The sequence below is a fragment of the Prunus mume genome, linkage group LG2 (genome assembly GCF_029339155.1).
Source record: "Prunus mume cultivar Tortuosa linkage group LG2, ASM2933915v1, whole genome shotgun sequence".
Taxonomy (NCBI): Eukaryota; Viridiplantae; Streptophyta; class Magnoliopsida; order Rosales; family Rosaceae; genus Prunus; species Prunus mume.
This window is the reverse complement of record NC_142699.1, coordinates 25,550,191-25,567,718: the sequence shown is the minus strand read 5'-3', so window position 1 is coordinate 25,567,718 and position 17,528 is coordinate 25,550,191. Positions and strand designations below refer to the sequence as shown.

At 35.9% G+C, this 17,528-nt stretch overlaps 1 protein-coding gene and 1 long non-coding RNA gene across 3 annotated transcripts; both read right to left on the bottom strand.

The window, feature by feature from the left end:
* Positions 1-272: 272 nt before the first annotated feature.
* LOC148919910 (uncharacterized) lies at positions 273-2,153 on the bottom strand. The gene is made up of 3 exons (XR_016123796.1): positions 1,525-2,153; positions 1,235-1,306; positions 273-977 (listed from the first exon to the last, which is right to left on the bottom strand). It is a non-coding gene; the product is annotated as an uncharacterized LOC148919910 (long non-coding RNA).
* A 1,204-nt stretch (positions 2,154-3,357) lies between these two features.
* Positions 3,358-13,309, bottom strand: LOC103324311 (Protein kinase superfamily protein). Of its 2 annotated transcripts, XM_008226351.3 has the most exons (13): positions 12,894-13,309; positions 12,434-12,583; positions 11,214-11,384; positions 10,633-10,776; positions 8,758-8,863; positions 8,483-8,631; positions 8,218-8,343; positions 7,689-7,832; positions 7,206-7,293; positions 5,948-6,321; positions 4,713-5,024; positions 3,907-4,137; positions 3,358-3,778 (listed from the first exon to the last, which is right to left on the bottom strand). In XM_008226351.3, exons 1-13 carry the CDS (start codon positions 13,197-13,199, stop codon positions 3,644-3,646), a joined length of 2,436 nt encoding a protein of 811 aa, XP_008224573.1. In that variant the 5' UTR covers positions 13,200-13,309; the 3' UTR covers positions 3,358-3,643. The 2 variants fall into 2 exon arrangements, with proteins under 2 accessions (XP_008224573.1, XP_088901105.1); XM_089044979.1 differs by lacking the exon at positions 11,214-11,384 and having other exon boundaries at positions 12,894-13,301.
* Between the last annotated feature and the right edge of the window lie 4,219 nt (positions 13,310-17,528).

Here is a 17,528-nt window from a genome sequence, read left to right as displayed (position 1 = left end):
TATGGAACACAACTACCCATTATCGTTTTTAATTCTAAAATAAATTTAATTTTTTTGAAAAAAAGCCTCTCACAAACGCGGAAGCGAGTGCGGAGAGGTTAGTGCATAATAAGGCAGCTTTTTGAAACAATGAATGGGTATCAATTATGACCAAAAAAAGAATGGGCAGCATTATATTCACTAGTTTCCTCATAGTTAAAAAAATATATCTTTTCTTTTTTTCCTTTTTATATGTATATAGTTTTCTTATTTTTAAAGACCGAGCATATATATTAAGAAAAAAAACTGTACTATTTTTCACTGTAGAAAAGAGTCTTGACTTGTATACCAAGAGTCTATTCATTACATCCAACAACTCGCCTCCAAACATGACAACACATCTTCGACAAAAAAAATAAAATAAACATGACAACACATCTCATGTTTTCTTGTGGGAGCTTATCACTCCCGTAGTAAAAGAGTCAAGGCAAGAATCTCTACCCCTCCTCCTTCCTAACATAACCAGAAGAAACTTCTTAGGTTTTTGTAAAGGGCAATTTCGGCCTTTCGTTCTCCTTTACATTCATGGTCACTCACCTAGCTAGACAAGTCATGGTCACTTTCAATACGTATGTTGAATTCCAACAAAACAGCTTAGGCGAAAAAAATAGAGGGATTTTATGTCATTGGAGACTTCTATATCAAATGTCATGACCTTCATATTTCGCCGGCTTCCATCGGCATCTCTCCCAAAAATTTCAAGCACTTCTTTTCAAAATAATTTTCATCTTTTCCTTGCGGTGTTTGTTTGCTATCGATCTGTTGCCCATATTTTTAGTGTTGAAGAGAATTCACCACCCAATTGGAGTTGTATTCCCAAACAAATCGACTCACTGACAGTGCCTCATGTTGTCGTTGGGGCTCTAAGCAAATTAATGACTATAATATAGAATCTAATGATTGAATGTTTAAAAAGAAATGTAATGCAAGTAATCCGCCTGCAAGTACAGTTAAAACAATCAAGTGAGACCTAACTGCGAAATCATAAAACATTAAGGAAAAGTGTAACCATGAAAACAAATTAGAGAAAGAAGGCACTTGCATGGTCTAAGTCAAATGGCCATATATATACATTATATGAGCAAAACTAAGGGAAGAAGGATGATGTACTAGTGGCTAGCAGTACAGGTTTACTAATTACTAGTTAAATATCACCTTAAAATGGAAGATTAAGAACGAGAAGCGAGGTTCATACCTTAATCCTCCTCATTGAATTGCACAAACACAAGAGTTCCTTACTCCCTCAAGGTCCCCATCTTCCCACACGCTAATTAGCATACATTATGAAAGAGTGTTAGAATTGCATTGAAATTGGTGAGTATCTAATTAACAGGCATAATCCAAACTGTTTGAGATGAAAATGTGGTTATATGAATTAATAAATTCCTAGTCTAGTAGTGATATAGGGTTTTCTTGGTAAATTACCTAGAGGAAAGAGATGATAGTAGGAAAATAAGTAGGTGGGGCTTAAATTTAAGTATTTACCTTGGCTCAAACTCCTGAACATGGGCAATATCTTTGCCATGAGCAATATCAGGCCAACTAACTTTCCTCCTTTCTGCCCTGAGTTGATGATTTTCCTCTACAGTTGCTGTTTTCTTGAGATTACTCTTGAGATTAGGGGCTTCAATTTTGTGAGGTCCACTAGACCCACAGATCTTACTGTTGCTCTTATCATCATCATCATCACTTGTAGTAGCAGTACCTTGTGTTTGATTATGATTAAGATCATGATTATGATTATGATCTTTCTTTAATGGTGGACGCTGCTTCTTGGTATAAATATTGTTGCGGTTGTGGCTGCTTCTGTTGCTCTCTTCACATTTGTAGTTAGAGCTTCTTGATGGTACATAGCAAGAGCACACTAAAGCAGTGCACCTGCCCTGCGCCGACGCAGCCAGGAGTACAATTAACCAACAAGGTTAACTCTTCTATTTATGTTGTTGTATGTTGTCGCTATGACTGTTTCATACATCAAACCACGAGACCAGTCTTGGAGCTATCTATGTATGTGGGATGTGAATGAATTGGTCAGGCAGATCAAACAAATGAGTTTTTGAAGAAACAGGAGAGAGAGAGAGTGAGAGAATGCAGGGGAGGTGCTTTTCCTTAATGATTACTGCTTGCTTTAATTTGCACATAAAGAGAGTGAGAGTGAAAGTGGGAAGGAGGGCCTCTCTTAGAGGTGGGGTTTCTAGGTTTTGAAAAGATGGTTGGGAGCCATAATCATATGCTCATGCCTCACTCACTCCACTCCACTCCACTAAGGCCTAATGCTCATGCTTCCTTTTTGCTTTTGCCTGGGCGCTTATAACTTGTGAGGTGAAATGGGTGAAACCAAAAGGATATATACAGGATATAGTGCTCTTTATCTTTTGACTGTTTATATATATGTATATATGTATGTACAGGTATAGGAGGTCCATTGCATTCATTGCTTTTAACAGTAATCGAGAGTCTAAGAGGAGCATCAAATCTTCTCTTTCCCATGTTTTCCCTTTCTTTTTGTACTTTTCGCGGCACGGGGCTTGAATGAATTGGGTGGAGGGTGACAATTCTTTTCTGGATGTAAAGGAATGCCAAGGGAATAATATATATGATGCTCTTTCTGTTGTGTTTGTATTTAAAATTTTAAAACATTAGGTGTCTGAGAAGGTAAAATCATCTAGATGATCTCTTAAAAGGACAATACCATAATTGCAATGGCTTTTCCCCCCTCCTTTTTATCAGTGTATTGGTATATATTCTAATGCAAGAATTCTGTCCTGAAGGAATTTGGAAGCTTATACATGGCATCTTTCAATTTGATCTTGATATGTGTACATTATGGCATAAAGGACCTTTATCACCAACATAAACAGTGCATTGTTTACCGGAAGAAGACATTTCGTTTAACATCACAATTTTGCCTTCCATTGAAAAGGCCTAGTCTAGTAACTCCCCATCACTGAAATAAGAAATTTATTCCATTCTTGTAACTAAGATAGTACTATTTTGCTATCCCCAGCCAATAACACAATGACACCTTGAAAATTTTCCCTCTTAACACAGGGATTGAAATTTTCCACACCCTTTCCAATTCACTTGTATGCTTTTACTGTAAGTAGTGTGCCCATCTCGGAGATTGGTGTGATCAATATCTTGAAGGGCATGTAGCTAGTGTTTTATGCAATCATAAACCACACATGCTGGCATCTTGCTGCCTTCCAAGTTCAAACAGAGTGAACAGCCAGCAGTGTCCATGAAGTAGGAGCCCATATTAGGTAAGCTAATATTTCAGATCTAATGACAATTGAACTCCCCAATTAAAAACCTTGCTTTAAAAAAAATCTTGAACTGATTTCATTCAACTTTTACCTTCTTCTTTTCAACTATCAAATAAAAAACATAGCCTTTGGCCTCTGGAAAGGAACCAGACTTTCAGTTTGCGTTCGTTTCTTTTAAAAAATATTATATACAACAATGGGGGTGCTTGGCAACTGTTGAGCATAAGAAATGCACCTAAGAGGCTAAGACAAGGTTAGATTAGACATTTGACTTGTGTATGATTCTTCTCAATATATGCACGATTGAGGGGTTCAAGAAGGTACGTACAAAAAGTTTGTTACCAAATTGTATCTCGAATCACACGTGCTAATACTCGTGAAGATAATCGACTGAGCACTTCAGGGAGCACTTTGGAAGAGATGCTGGGAAAAACTGGAAGAAGCTCTTGGATAACCCGGGACACATTTAAACCCTGTAGATGTCCCCCACAACCGCATAAACACAGCAGATAACAAAAATTAGTATCTTGAAGGAACATCATACGCCACAAGCTTTCAAGAATTTTAAAATCACAAGTCTCATCATAAAGCTTGTAAGTACCTGATTTGATGTTCGCGATAGGGAACTTCCTGCAGTCAGGAACTCGAGTATTGTTTGGACATTGTTCAATATAACTCTATCCTCCTCTGTGATTGTTGGTAGAAGTCCTGCTGGCTTGAATAGCCCAAAAGTAGGAACCATGCTGAAAACTGGGGTAGCACTACCAAAACCAAGAATTGCCATAACACGAACCAATTGTTCCCTTGTAACTGCATCAATGCCCTTAACAATCTGCTTCGCATGTAAAAGACACTAGTTAAAACATTTAGCATGCTTTAAAACATGGGAGTTTCACTAAAACACCCAAAATGGGGGCTGAAATTATAAAAAAACCCAACACCCAAAACACTTTATAAACACACCCAAAACCCATCATTACACACACTCAAAACCCATTTATAAACACACCCAAAAATATACAATTGTTTATTTTGGGGTTAATTTTGGGTGTGTTTCTATGTTTAAATAGTATTTGGGTTTTTTTATAAATAAATGTCTAGGATTGAGTTTGTTTATAAATTTGTATTAAAACATTCTATGCCAACTGAATTCTGATTCCAAACCATGCACAAGGCTCACTAGATATGTACACTAAGAAAGCTTTTAACTCCAAAAGGAAAATAAGTGCAGTTAGACAGAATAGGAAAACCCCATATCTTTTAGGGCAAGAAGACAAACAAATCGAGGCAAACGAAAAGAGAAACAACTCTGCAATCAATTTCCAACTAGGGACAATACCCTTTGCACTTGAAGGATAGGAAGCTAATTAAATGATATTTCATTAATTCTACAACTTCTAGAAGTACCTCATCCAGAAGAAATTCTCTGAAAAAGTTCCCTTTGTCAGACAGTAAAAATGCTAAAGCCGCCCTTGTTTGTACTGGTGGCCCATTTGACAGAAACCCGGGCAAGGCATTCTCTGTTTGACCTTGCAGAATGCCAAGTTCTGCCATATCACCACTCAATTCCTCTCCACCTCCACTTTTAGCAGCTGTTATGAAAGTTTCAAAGGCTTGCATGACATCAATAAATCTCTCCGCATCAAAAACTCCAGATTTCCCATATATTGTGTAACGTAAAGCACTCCTTAGCCTTGGGGATTCATCAGTCAGGAGCCTCTGACAGTGAAATGAAAAGTAAGAACACAGGGAATTTCTAATCAGACAAAGACGGAGCATTTCATGAGCAAAACACAAAAGAGATAAGAAACATATGTTGCAGCTAAAGCGTGTAACCATTTAGGATTTCTTTCTACAAATTTGACTAAAGAATAACTGGTTCATTACTGTTAAAGAAACACAACCTTGATATACCTACTAACCTGTTATGGGAATCATTCCCATTCCAGGTGATTCCATGTTTACTTGTACTGACTGAGGGAATTAAAAGTCATGTGGTGATTTGGGAATGGGAATGGGTCCATCAGGAACCAACTTCACCCAAATTACCCTAACATTTCTTGATAATACTAAAAACACCCTTACAGAACCTACGTGCCTAGACACTTAAATGGGAACGACTGTTTCGGATTCATTCTCATTCTGATTCCATGTGTGTGAAAATGCCATCAGCAACTATCACAAAGTAGCAGAAGACATTGTAGTGTCTTTTTTTTCTCTTCAATCCACAGGACAATGTAGTTGGTACCATGAGAAATTTTTTAATCATTAAAATCATCAAATAAATTTTTGAAAATACTGAAACCTTGAGGATATAAGAAGGGTACACCAACTAGTAAGTTCAGGTATCCCGTAATTTTTGCTTATGTACGTATTCATTTATTTTTCCAGTTACAAGTCAATCACCAAATTTCGTAGACAATATTCCACTAACCTTCTTAGGTTGACCATGTCAGCAATTTTGATCACATGGTCCAACTAAACATTCACTTATTGCATAGGCTTGTATTCAAATATGGAAGGGATAATTAAATGAATTACGAACCAAAAAACATTTACACCAGCATTAGCAGATTTAATATCCATGTGATACTAAAGTTAAATGTATAAAAAGAATCAGATACATGAAAGAATATGGATACCTGGGCAATATACGGATAGGCCTCGTCCACAATGGCAAAATCGGGATTTCCTACTAAAGCTATGCCTTCCAGGACCCCAATTGCCCTAATTATAAGAGCAAAATAAGGGGGTATCCTAAATGGATAGTCAAATGTGATTTGAGCCAAATCTGATGCCAACTCCTGGAAGTTGATATTTTTTGCTCCTCCACCTTCAAGAGCCTGATCAAAAACCTTGGCCAGAACAGGCAAAATAGGTTCTAGATTAACCCCCTCTGAAATAAATTCAAGTTTAACAAAGTCTTTGACTATGGCTCCATAATCACGATGAATAAGGTGAGCAATTGCCTCAATCATTCCATACTTCTGATCATCACTTAATTTAGTAACAAGACCTATTACAAAAAAAGTGAAATTTAGAAAAGGTGATTTGTGCTTGACAACAAGAAGAAATTATAAACACTCAGTTTAACATTTTTTTGGAGTCCTCAAGCTAGGACAATGTCAAGGAGGCAAAACGGGTTATTCTTAGAGTTATGCTCAAAAGGAAAAAAATGCGTGAGACTGCCAGTACATTTGGAGTGCTATGTCTAATATCAAGATACGTAACCAACCACTCATGATGAACTGAAGAAAAAGCATACCTAATAGCGATCACTGTCACAAATTGCAAGGCTTTGCTAAAGAAACACATGCTCATGTCAGGTCTGGAAGCTACATTTTGGGAGAAATACAGGCACGGAGGATATTTCTGAATCTATCTTGTCAGATTTAGTTATGATTGTCCCATGTCTATTTTCCTGCTAGTTCATGATGTCAATTTGAAGACTTAATGAACCTGACTTGAGAATTTCACTTGACATGCTTTAACTTTTCTCATGTCATTGCCTTTAAATGAATAGGTCCAAGTTTCAAAATTCATCTTAATAGGATACCCACATTAAGGTTAACAGTAGTAGTGTTTGGTGTACTTTGACTTAAGAGTGTATCTGACTATTATGTAAGTTAGATGAAATCGTGATAACCTGGAGGTGAGGAAACTCCACTGAATGGAAGAAACGTGGTGCATTATCTTTTATTGTATTTAATGTTTTTTCTATTTAGTGATAGGTGACATAAGTATATTCTTTAATCTTTTTTGTTGTTTTGTTGTTTTTTTGCACTTTTAAAAGTTAAACATAGTGCACAGAAGCATATGAAACCAATTTTCACTATATGATGTTTCTAAACAAGTGGAAACATGACCTTTCAGCAAGTACTGTAATGAGTAGAATATTACCAAAATCAAGTATGGCAAGCTTCCCATCTGGAGTACGAATCATATTCCCAGGATGAGGATCAGCATGAAAAAATCCAGTATCAAGCAACTGCAGAAAGATGACAAGTTAAAAACCGTGGTTTGCAGTCATTAAAGGCACTAAGTATCCTTGAAATTCAATTGGCCCAAACAAGAAAGGGTAGACTTTGCATTTACATACGCAAAAACTAATCACAAAAGTGGAAAAGGGAACACAAGGCCACATTGCCTGTAATATCATTTATTATGTTCTAGTCTATCAGTACTAATTTCTAAACAAATGACTTGACAAAATAATCACTTTTTGAAGCAGCAAGATAAAATGAAGTTGGAACTTTTCTGAACTATTTCACGATCACGTTTAATGATGAAGAAAAGAGATCACCAAAAAAGCAACACCTATCTCTAAAATTTAATATGCCTTTAGGAATTACAACAGCACCAAGTCTACTAATAGTACTTTACCTGCTTCAGGTAGCATATGACTCCAACATTAACTAGTTCTCCAACATCACTTTCAGTACTCTGTGATAACTTCTCTCCATCTACCCATCCTGTAGTAAGAACCTTTCTTGAAGTATATTTCTGGTAGGTTTTAGGTACAACTACCTGGAAAACATGAATCATAATCAGTATTACATATGCTCTCATGTTAATTTCTGTTTGGAAATGTGCTGAGATCACAGTTAATGTCTCAAACATTTGTCACAATTTAAAGGGTTCTACAGCCAGCTATTACCAGTTTTAGTCAAGATCAAGTGCACAAATATACAGAGACTACAATTCCACCCTTCAGGGGAGAAAGTCGTACTACTTATCTAGACCAGATAGTATTAAAAATTAAGTGTTAAGTTTGATTTTAAGATTAGAATAAAGATTGTGTGTTAATTGTGTGAGTGCGTGTGTTGGGAGGGAGGAAGTGGGGTTGGGGTTTGAATCAAACAAGAACTTCTACAGATATACCAAAAGTGATGTTAGAACTTGTTGGACTCACCTGTGGAAGGTCTTTCCTCATCATTTCAGCAAAGAGTGTTCCATTTTCACCCTCATTAACATAATCCAGCTCTTCAAAAAATCGAGCTGCCCATTCATCAACTAATCCAACTACATCTATAGAGATCTGGAAAGATAAGGGAAGGGTGAGAGGAAAAGGGAGAGAGGGAAGGGGAAGAAATCACTTATCCATGATATTCATCCCTTAGAAAGCAAGTCAGGAAGTCTGAAAAAGAAGCAACAACTCCACGTGTCTAGAGATGTACCTGAGGAAACTTCCGGAGAACCAAACCCAAGTTTCGTATGACAAACAAATCAACAGTTACTGTTTCAAGAACAAAAGGCCTCTGCACTTTAACAGCCACAATATCTCCATTTTCTCTCAGCCGTCCCTTATATACTTGCCCGAGAGATGCTGCCACAGATTTTCCACAAGAAGATAAATTCTATAAGAGCACGGAACTTCGGAAGCTACACATTGTTGATAAAAAGACCGGAGAAAAAGCCTCTTGTACATTTAAATATTTATCATGATTCTTACCAGCAGCAATTGGAGAAGAAGAAAGCTCAGAGTAGATGTTAGGCCATGGCTGACCAAGCTCCTCCTCAATCAGAGCCATAGCTATATCATCTGGAAATGAAGGAACCTTCACATATCATCAAATGGACATATCAGCTATGACAAAGATAACACGAACTGTATATATAATGAAATCGCCACCTAATCTACCTTTATGTATAATGTGCATCATTACTCAAAATCCTCACGCACAAATATCTAGGAGCTGTTTTCAAACATAAAAGAGTTCACACAGCCATATCAAAGAGTTTCTGCCGCATCAAGCTGATATATTAAAGTTTGGGAGTGCTGTTAAAGTAATAAATAACAAAAGTTTTAGAAAGTTTTTTCAGAATTCAGTAAGATGAACCTAATCAGAGTGTATGTAGTGAATAGTTGGTGTGACTCTTTTAACCTGCCTTAGATCATAAAATGATATATTGATGATATCCTTGTAAACACAGAAATTTTCAACTATATTTGAAGGAAGCAGAGGTTATACGTAGGTCATGTAAAACAGATTTTTTTATTCATACAAGAAGAAGAAGAAGAAGAGCCAGAGCATGCAGTGTTGTCACCTTCAAACAGAGTCTTGCAATATGCCAAATTCATGGAAAACTTAATACATCGTGCAATGGAAAAGCATTAAGAGATTGAATCAAATCATAACTATACTATGTTTACTTCTTAACAAATGATAAATCTAAGAACAATTATCCAACGCTAAATTCTGTGATATTTATGACAGGTGATGCCTTCACATACAAAAAAGTTAGATAAGGCTCCATTTGGATTGAGGTATTTGAAAGAAAGGATTTGAATTTGACAATAAAGCTAAATTTGCTATTAAAAAAAAACTAGAAAAATTTAGATTAAATGTATTTGGAATGACTAGATACAATACATTTGGAATGGATTTGAAATGACTATATGCAAGGAGTCATTTGAAATCCATTTGTTTTCTTCATTTCATTCTTATCCAAACATTGGCATACATGGATTGTAGTCGTCTAATCTTACAATTTAACCTTAAATGTCATTTAAACCCTTAAATTCGGAATCCTTCCATCCAAATGGATCCTAAAGGATGTAGAAGGGGCATGGCCAAGTCATAAGGACTGAATTTAACAGCTTCATATGAATGAGACTAATTCCTAGGTTTTTCAACCTCAAATCAAATCTTTGCTGCTTTCAACAATGCACACCATATTTTCACATGCTATGAAAGCATACTTAAGTAGATGAATGTTTATTTCAAATTTAGGTCAAGAAGTTTCGTTTCAAAGAAAATCACAATGATTCTATGATCCAGAAAGCTTCAAATGCAAGGAGTCTTAATCTCCTGCTCTGACCTCATAACACAGGAGAATAAAGCAGGGCCTATTATAATTGAAAAAGTTTCAATGTATGTTTTATCTCTAACAACTAAAAAACCAAGTTAACACCCTCTTGTTCTTAGAGTTTTAGCTTCTATTCTATCGTTTGTATGCCCTAAATACTATATTTCATCTAATAATTATTCTCACTGACACAGATCTCACATGACATTCTCTTAAACATTACACCGAATGTATCACATGCCACATAAGCATACAAAGGCTGACTCTACTATGTTAACATTGTACTTGTCACAAGGGTATTCATGATATAAATGAATATATTTTGTGGATCAAATGATGTTTTGCATCATATCCACCACACCTAACCACCTCGCCCTTCTCTCTCTTTCTCCCCCTTCCTCTCCTTCCCTCCCTCCCCATTTTCAAAAGGGCTTATACAGGTATTGCACAGAAACTTTGTAATATGTAACAATGACAACTCCTATTATTCAAAAGATATAAGAACCAATGACTTTACCTTATCACAAAGCTTTTGTAGCTCAGTCATTGCAGCTGGTGATAGTATATCTGGTCGAATGCTCAATGCTTGTCCAAGTTTGATATATGCAGGACCCAAAGAGGTTACAATTTCTCTTAATTCAATGGCTCTAGCAACCTCATTCTGATTAAGAGAAAGTGATAAATCATTAGGGAAAAAAATGATGAGTGCATTTGAAGATTGAACATGCACCACAACAGTCCAAATTTCAACCTCAATATGCATGTTCCAAAGGAACAAGACCAACTACAATTTTACGCAAGGAACTAAAAAGGCGAGGAAACAACACACTTCATTTGTGGAAACATTTTGTTGATGGGAAGAACATAGAGGCATTGTGCCTCTTATACACTGTTACATCTATTTTGAAGGATAAAGGAAAACCATTTGAGGCAGGAAAGTGAGCAAGAAAGTCCAACAAATTAGAAATTAAGAAAGAAAAGGTACCACTTCTACAGACTAAAAATTTCCCAATCAGTGTATGTTCTTAAATTGTTTAACTCTCTCAAATGATCATAGGCAAGTACCAATATCTCAAAAGTGGGGCTAAAAAGACTCACCTCCTTGACCTTCTTGTTTATAATATCCCACACAAGACGCGAGAGAAAACCCCCAGCAACAGAGAGTAATTGGGTAATACGTGTCAAAACAGCACGTGGCCGTTTTCCCCAATAAGCAGAGATACTATCAGGATCATATACCAAGGGCAAAAATTCACTGCTTTCATCTACCTATGGATGCAAAAAAAATTACATAGCATAAAAAACCAACATGTACCAGTACATCAGCTATACCAAGTTCGAAAATAGAAAGCTTTGGTTTTTTATGGCTTCAGTTGGAGAGAGCATTAAGGAACACAAAAGCGATATACATCCATTCATAGTAAGCTGTTGTCGCTTAATTTTTACTGGAAGGATGCTACTCCAAATGAATTGCATCTCATTATCTCATTTATTTACGCAATGACATCTACAATAAAAGTTTACTAACCCCTTTGAAGACTTTAAAATGTTAACACACATTAAGAACCGGTTTTTATATTCCATTTTACCAGTGCTTGACATTCATGTAGTTCCAAACTCATCCACCCAAGAGAGAAAGTAAGACTTGGCTGCAGAACTTCTCAGATTATTAGTTATCAAATAGAAATTAACAATTTTTTTATTACTATTTAACCCATTACCCCCGTTTGGTTCACGGAACGGATTTGAGGGGAAATCACTTTCCTATGTCACTTCCCAAGGGATGGGAAATGGAGATTCCTTCCCCATGTTTGGTAATCCTGGGAAAGTAATCAAGAAATACCACTTTATTTCCTTTCACATGTTTGGTTTGTGTAGGAATGTAAAACAAAGTTTGTTTAATTTTCCAATTATACCCATATGAAATCAAATAAAAAAAGAATGCATTTAATGCTAATTGTAATTCTAGATTGTTAATGGGGACAATATGGTTATGAAAAATGTGTATTTAATGTTGGCTCATTTTCCCAAACTTTCCCTCGAGTAGGAAAACAAAACCCAAGTGGGGAGGAGGACTTCACTTTCCCCCTTACTTTCCCATGTGCAAGGCAACGATTTCCCATGCTTGGACTTACCAAACATGGGAAAACATTTGATTTCCCATCCCCAAGCCTCCTTTCCCATGAACCAAACGGGCCAGAAAGTAATGTCTCATATCCAATTGTTGCATTCTTCTTACAACTTTTTCAGCACCATTTCTAGAATATGATATTTTTTAGTAAAAATAAGGACACCAAGGCTTACTATTTATAATATACCTCAACAAGGCGAAGCTCAACATCATCTTCAGCGAACTGTGAATCCTTTAAATTTTGTCCCCGGAGACCTCTCATGAGTATTGCCAAGTCTTCGTTTTCTTCCATCTGGGCCCTCACTCTTTTTATGTCCTTTGAAACATCTCCAATTCTCTGCCATTTCCAAAACCAATCATCTATGAGTAAAAGAACAAAATGGCATCAAGCAATCTATCAAAAATAAAATCAGCAACCTCCCAATTCGTCAGTTAAGCCTCTAAACCTTAGCTCAGGTAGTAGACAAAGGTTGTAGTTTATAGATTCAAACATAACCATCACCAATCTAAAATGACTTCCAAGCAGTAACAGTAACACCAATGATTGACTTTCGAAAACAACTATTTGAATGCAACAATTCAAGCAAGGAAAAAAATCAGGGTGACAAAAGACCAAAGACAAAGATTTTATTAAATATCCAGTTCACCGTGGAAACTCCATTGATAGGTTTTGATGTCGGAGACCTCGAGGAGCCATTGACGGTGTTAGGCAAAGGGGATTTCGGTTTTGATCCGTTAGAAACAACTCCATTGACTGGCGGAGTCCGCGAGGAGGCATTGGTGGTGCTTGGCGGCCCGGAGGGAGCGGGTTTGGGCTCAGTGGCAACCGCCAAAACGCGGTTAATTCGTTTGGGAAACCGAATTCTAGCGTTGGAGAAGGAGTGTTTGGAAATGGAAATGCGACGAAGGGGTTCGCCGATTCCGCTGCAGACGAGCTGTGGGGCTGCGTCCATCTGGCGGAGCCGTAAGACCCCTGCCTTTACCCTGTTTCTTTAGAGAGAGAAACTGAGAGAGAGAGAGAGAGAGAGAGAGAGACTGTGGAGCTGAGCAGAAATCAACACATGGTTATGGTTGGGAGGGAGGGACTAATTTCTACTGGCCGTTGGAGGAAGACGTGGCACGATACCAAGCAAGGGAAGCTGTACGAGTCAGTGTGATCAACTTTGAGTTTCTTTTGTCGTGGACTTCCTTTTTTTTTTTTTGCCCAAAGAAGAACTCATTGATAATAAGTAAAAGAATACAACGATGTCATCTTTTACAATTGATTCCAGCCAAATTCCAGCCAGAGAGAACCTCTTCAATCCAAGTTACTATAGTATTACAATTAAGTGCATGCCTTGCTAGAAAATGTGCTACTTGATTGCACCTCCTTGGACTAAAAATAATAATAACATCTTCAAAATGTTGCAGACTTCTCTTAATATCATCAATAAGATGCCCATGTCGTGGACTTTTCTTGTCACTTGAAATTATCATTAGGCTATTGATATGCTACTTGTGCTTTGTTCATCGTCTCATTTTCCCCTGTGAACTTTCAACCGACTCAATTTCCTTATATATATTTTATGTCTTATCCTACCTTATTCCGTTAATTTTTTTCAATAAAATCATTAAGTTGATGATATGGTATGGATATTTTAGTAATTTTATCTAATAAATGATAAAGCAACACCTCTTTTGGTATATCTTCCACCAGAAAAAATCTTACCCTTTCCATCTTAAATCGTAAAACTCAAACAAGCAAGCGGAACTTTAAAATCTACCTATGAAAATAGTATAGAGGCACCAGGGGTCGAGGTGAAGAGAATCAAATCTCCATGATTTTCATAATACAAATATGTGTGCGAGCAAGGCAAAGTCAACATTGTGAGAATGTGAAAGTGAAAAATGTCCTACATTGGAAGTTGAGAAACCTAGCAAGAGTTTATAAGGAGTTAGATTACTCTCCACATTGCCAATTAATTTTGAAGTAAAACCTCAACTTCCTTCCTGATATCATAGGAGGATAAAGTGACTATATAGATCCCCCCGCGCGGGGGGGGTGGTGTGGTGTTGTTGGGCAACTCAATAAGTATAAGTATATCATGTTAAGAAAGCTATATTTGCCCACCAACGATCCCATATTGAAAATATACTAAATATTACAAATATTTATAATTAAGGGCTTACATCATGCTATAACATTACCGAGCCTCGTATTAAAGCTGCAATCCGTTTTTCTCTATCTTCAGGATTGGGTTATCATATATATATATATATATATATATTCTCTTCATAACATTTCATTAATTGAATTGAAGTATGTTGGGACATAAGTTGTTTAAGTAGCTAAGAAACCTTTTCAAATTGCCATATAGGTCAACAAACTTGCAGAGCAATGATTAAAGTAGAAAATGAAATAGAAAATCTACAAATATAATGCCCTAATACTATAAATGCCCACTTTATTAATATTATGCCATATATAGTCCTATTATATAACTAAGGAAAAATTGTAGAGAGAATTCAAAAGTAGAAAAAGACAATAGAATTTGTGTCAATCAACTTGTATGTCTCATCCTGGTAAGACCTCTTATTTATAGGCTTACAATAATACGAAGACATTAACGACTCATAAATTATATGCCCATAACTATGATATTTAGTGTATAGGTTACATAGAATTAGAAAGGGTGAATGCTAAAAGGTATGGTGATCATCCACCAACTTATGCATTTACTACACTCCCCCTTGGACATCTACCATACAATAACACAGTTGCCTCATTAAAAACCTTGCTCGTAAAACCCAGTGGGTCAAAACCTAAGCAAAGGGAAAAAGAGTCCACTATTCTTCTGGATTATTGATATGGTGTTGGACGCGCTTATGCTGCATTGTTAAAACCTAGCTATGAAAAACCCGATGGGACAAAAACCTAGTCGAAGGGAAAGGAGTACATCGTGCATATTTCCTGTATGTAGAAAATTGTTGAATGCTCCCCCTGTTGAATTACTCCTCCTGATGACGACAAACTTGAATTATTTGAAGATGCAACACAAATGATATTGATATCTCATTTTCCTCATGCAGAGCGAGCTTTGGTAATGCTTTGTATAAAAATTTCTTCAACATCATCATTGGAGGATGTATGAGTGTCATTCCTTTGAATCCCTATTGAGGTTAGAGTAATACCAAAAATATCTAGACTATTTTCAAAAAACCATTCACATTAACAATTCTTAAAATAACATAATATTCTATAATATCATCAAAATAATAATATAAGCAAACTCATACGTTACCGTTACGAGGACAAGAGTATAAAATTGCAAGATGTAATAAGCTATTTATATAAATTTTTGTATACTATGCTAGCATGTCATAGGCTCTTCAAGAGACTTAAATATTCTAGTAATTTCTTTAAAAATTTGAATATGTTGCAACGATATTGAACTTGATCTCGAACTCATAATTCAATCAAAGTACTCATTGAGGCAATTAGATCACTTTCATTTCATGATATTTTAATACATACTAGGAGAATATCATAAAAATTCCATGTATTTACATGGATACATTTTTCCATATCAAGTGATTTTATTTCACTTCATCACAAATACTGATTTGTAATCTACACAATTTCATATCATTTGGTGTACAAACTCTAGGTCAATTTCTTCCACGTTTTTCAAAAATATTCAATTTTACTGGACTGCCCCTTCCAGTTTGGCAAATCTTTCTTTACATTGTCGACAATCATAATAAAACGCGGATCAATATCATCATAGCCCTTTATAACTTTAGTACGTACTATATATAAACAGTATCATTGATAATTATCAATTTATAAACCCATATTTCTCTTTATGCATGCATAAGATATAGACATTTTCATAATCACTGGTACCCGTGCCTTTTCAAGGGCTTTCATTGTTTTCTAATGGACTTATATCTTCATATAAGACTGTATCGCTTGCAAGAGTATTATATTATTTGGGATGCATGGACATTTTAATATAGTCTCAATTTTAGCGGAGCCAATTGTTGACTACTTAGGCAAACAACTAGATAAATAATTTGCCACCACTTTAGATTGCCTAATTAGGACATCAACATTTTGATGTGAATCGTCACTTCAGTTGTGTTTTTAAATGCTTCTAGCATTTGACTTGCAATTTTCTAGATTGCGATTTCTTTCATACCTTACTTTTATATTAGGTGGCACAAAATTTTGATGAAATAATAATGAATGCATTTCATAGCAATTCACGTCGTTCTTTAGGAACAATCTTTTCTCCCCCTAATGATGGGAAATTGGTCTCATCAAAATAATTCTATTTGATTGGAGTGGTAAGTGTTGTCCTTCAAGGACTAAATATAAATAATATAGATTTTGAAGCTGATGCCATCCCAGTAGACAACCAATTAAGAACCTTACATAAGAAATTTAAAATACATTGGAAAATTCTTGATGAACATCTCGAGTCAGAAGAAAATATTGCAAGACGCAATAGATATAGAGCAACCTACCCCAGTACTGAACAAAGACAAGAAGTTTTTAATGCGTGGAAAAATTATATGTTAGAAACCGAGTCAGAAATATTTTATCTTGATTTTGTTGAGAATATTTATCAAAAGAAAAAGATAAAAACCCTAACTTAAGAAAAATGAGAAAAGGGAGATAATACCGAAGTCATAGCTAGTCACCCCCCGGTAGAAACCATAATTATAAACCATAAAAATACCAAAATTACTACCAGTCCTTTCAAGATCCCTGAGCAAAATGATAAAAAAAAATTAAATGAGCAAAATAATTATACAAATCAAAGTATGATAGTCTTAGGAAAGCAACTAGATAAAATTGAAACAAAGGTTGGTAAGTTACTAGCATGTTAAGAAACAAAGTCAATCCTACTAGTCTAACAAAAAATTGGTACCCCACATCCAGTTCGAAGAAAGAAATTCCCAAATTCAATTCTCAGTCTCATCTGATAAGCTTTACGAATGGAACATCAATGGCCTGTCAAAACAAGAAATCTTAAACAAATTACAACACATGTCCATGGTAGCCAATAGCTACATCACCAATCATAATCTAAGACAGTCAGAAATCGTTCCTCTTTTAGAAACTGGGTTTACCGGAACCTTACGTTCTTGGTGGGATAAACACTTAACCGAAGAGTCAAAATGAAAAATCACACATGCAGTAAAACTAAATGAAGATGGTCTTCCTATTTTTGATGAACGATTAGGTGTAGGAATAGAAGATGGAGTCAACACTTTATTATATACTATAATTGAAC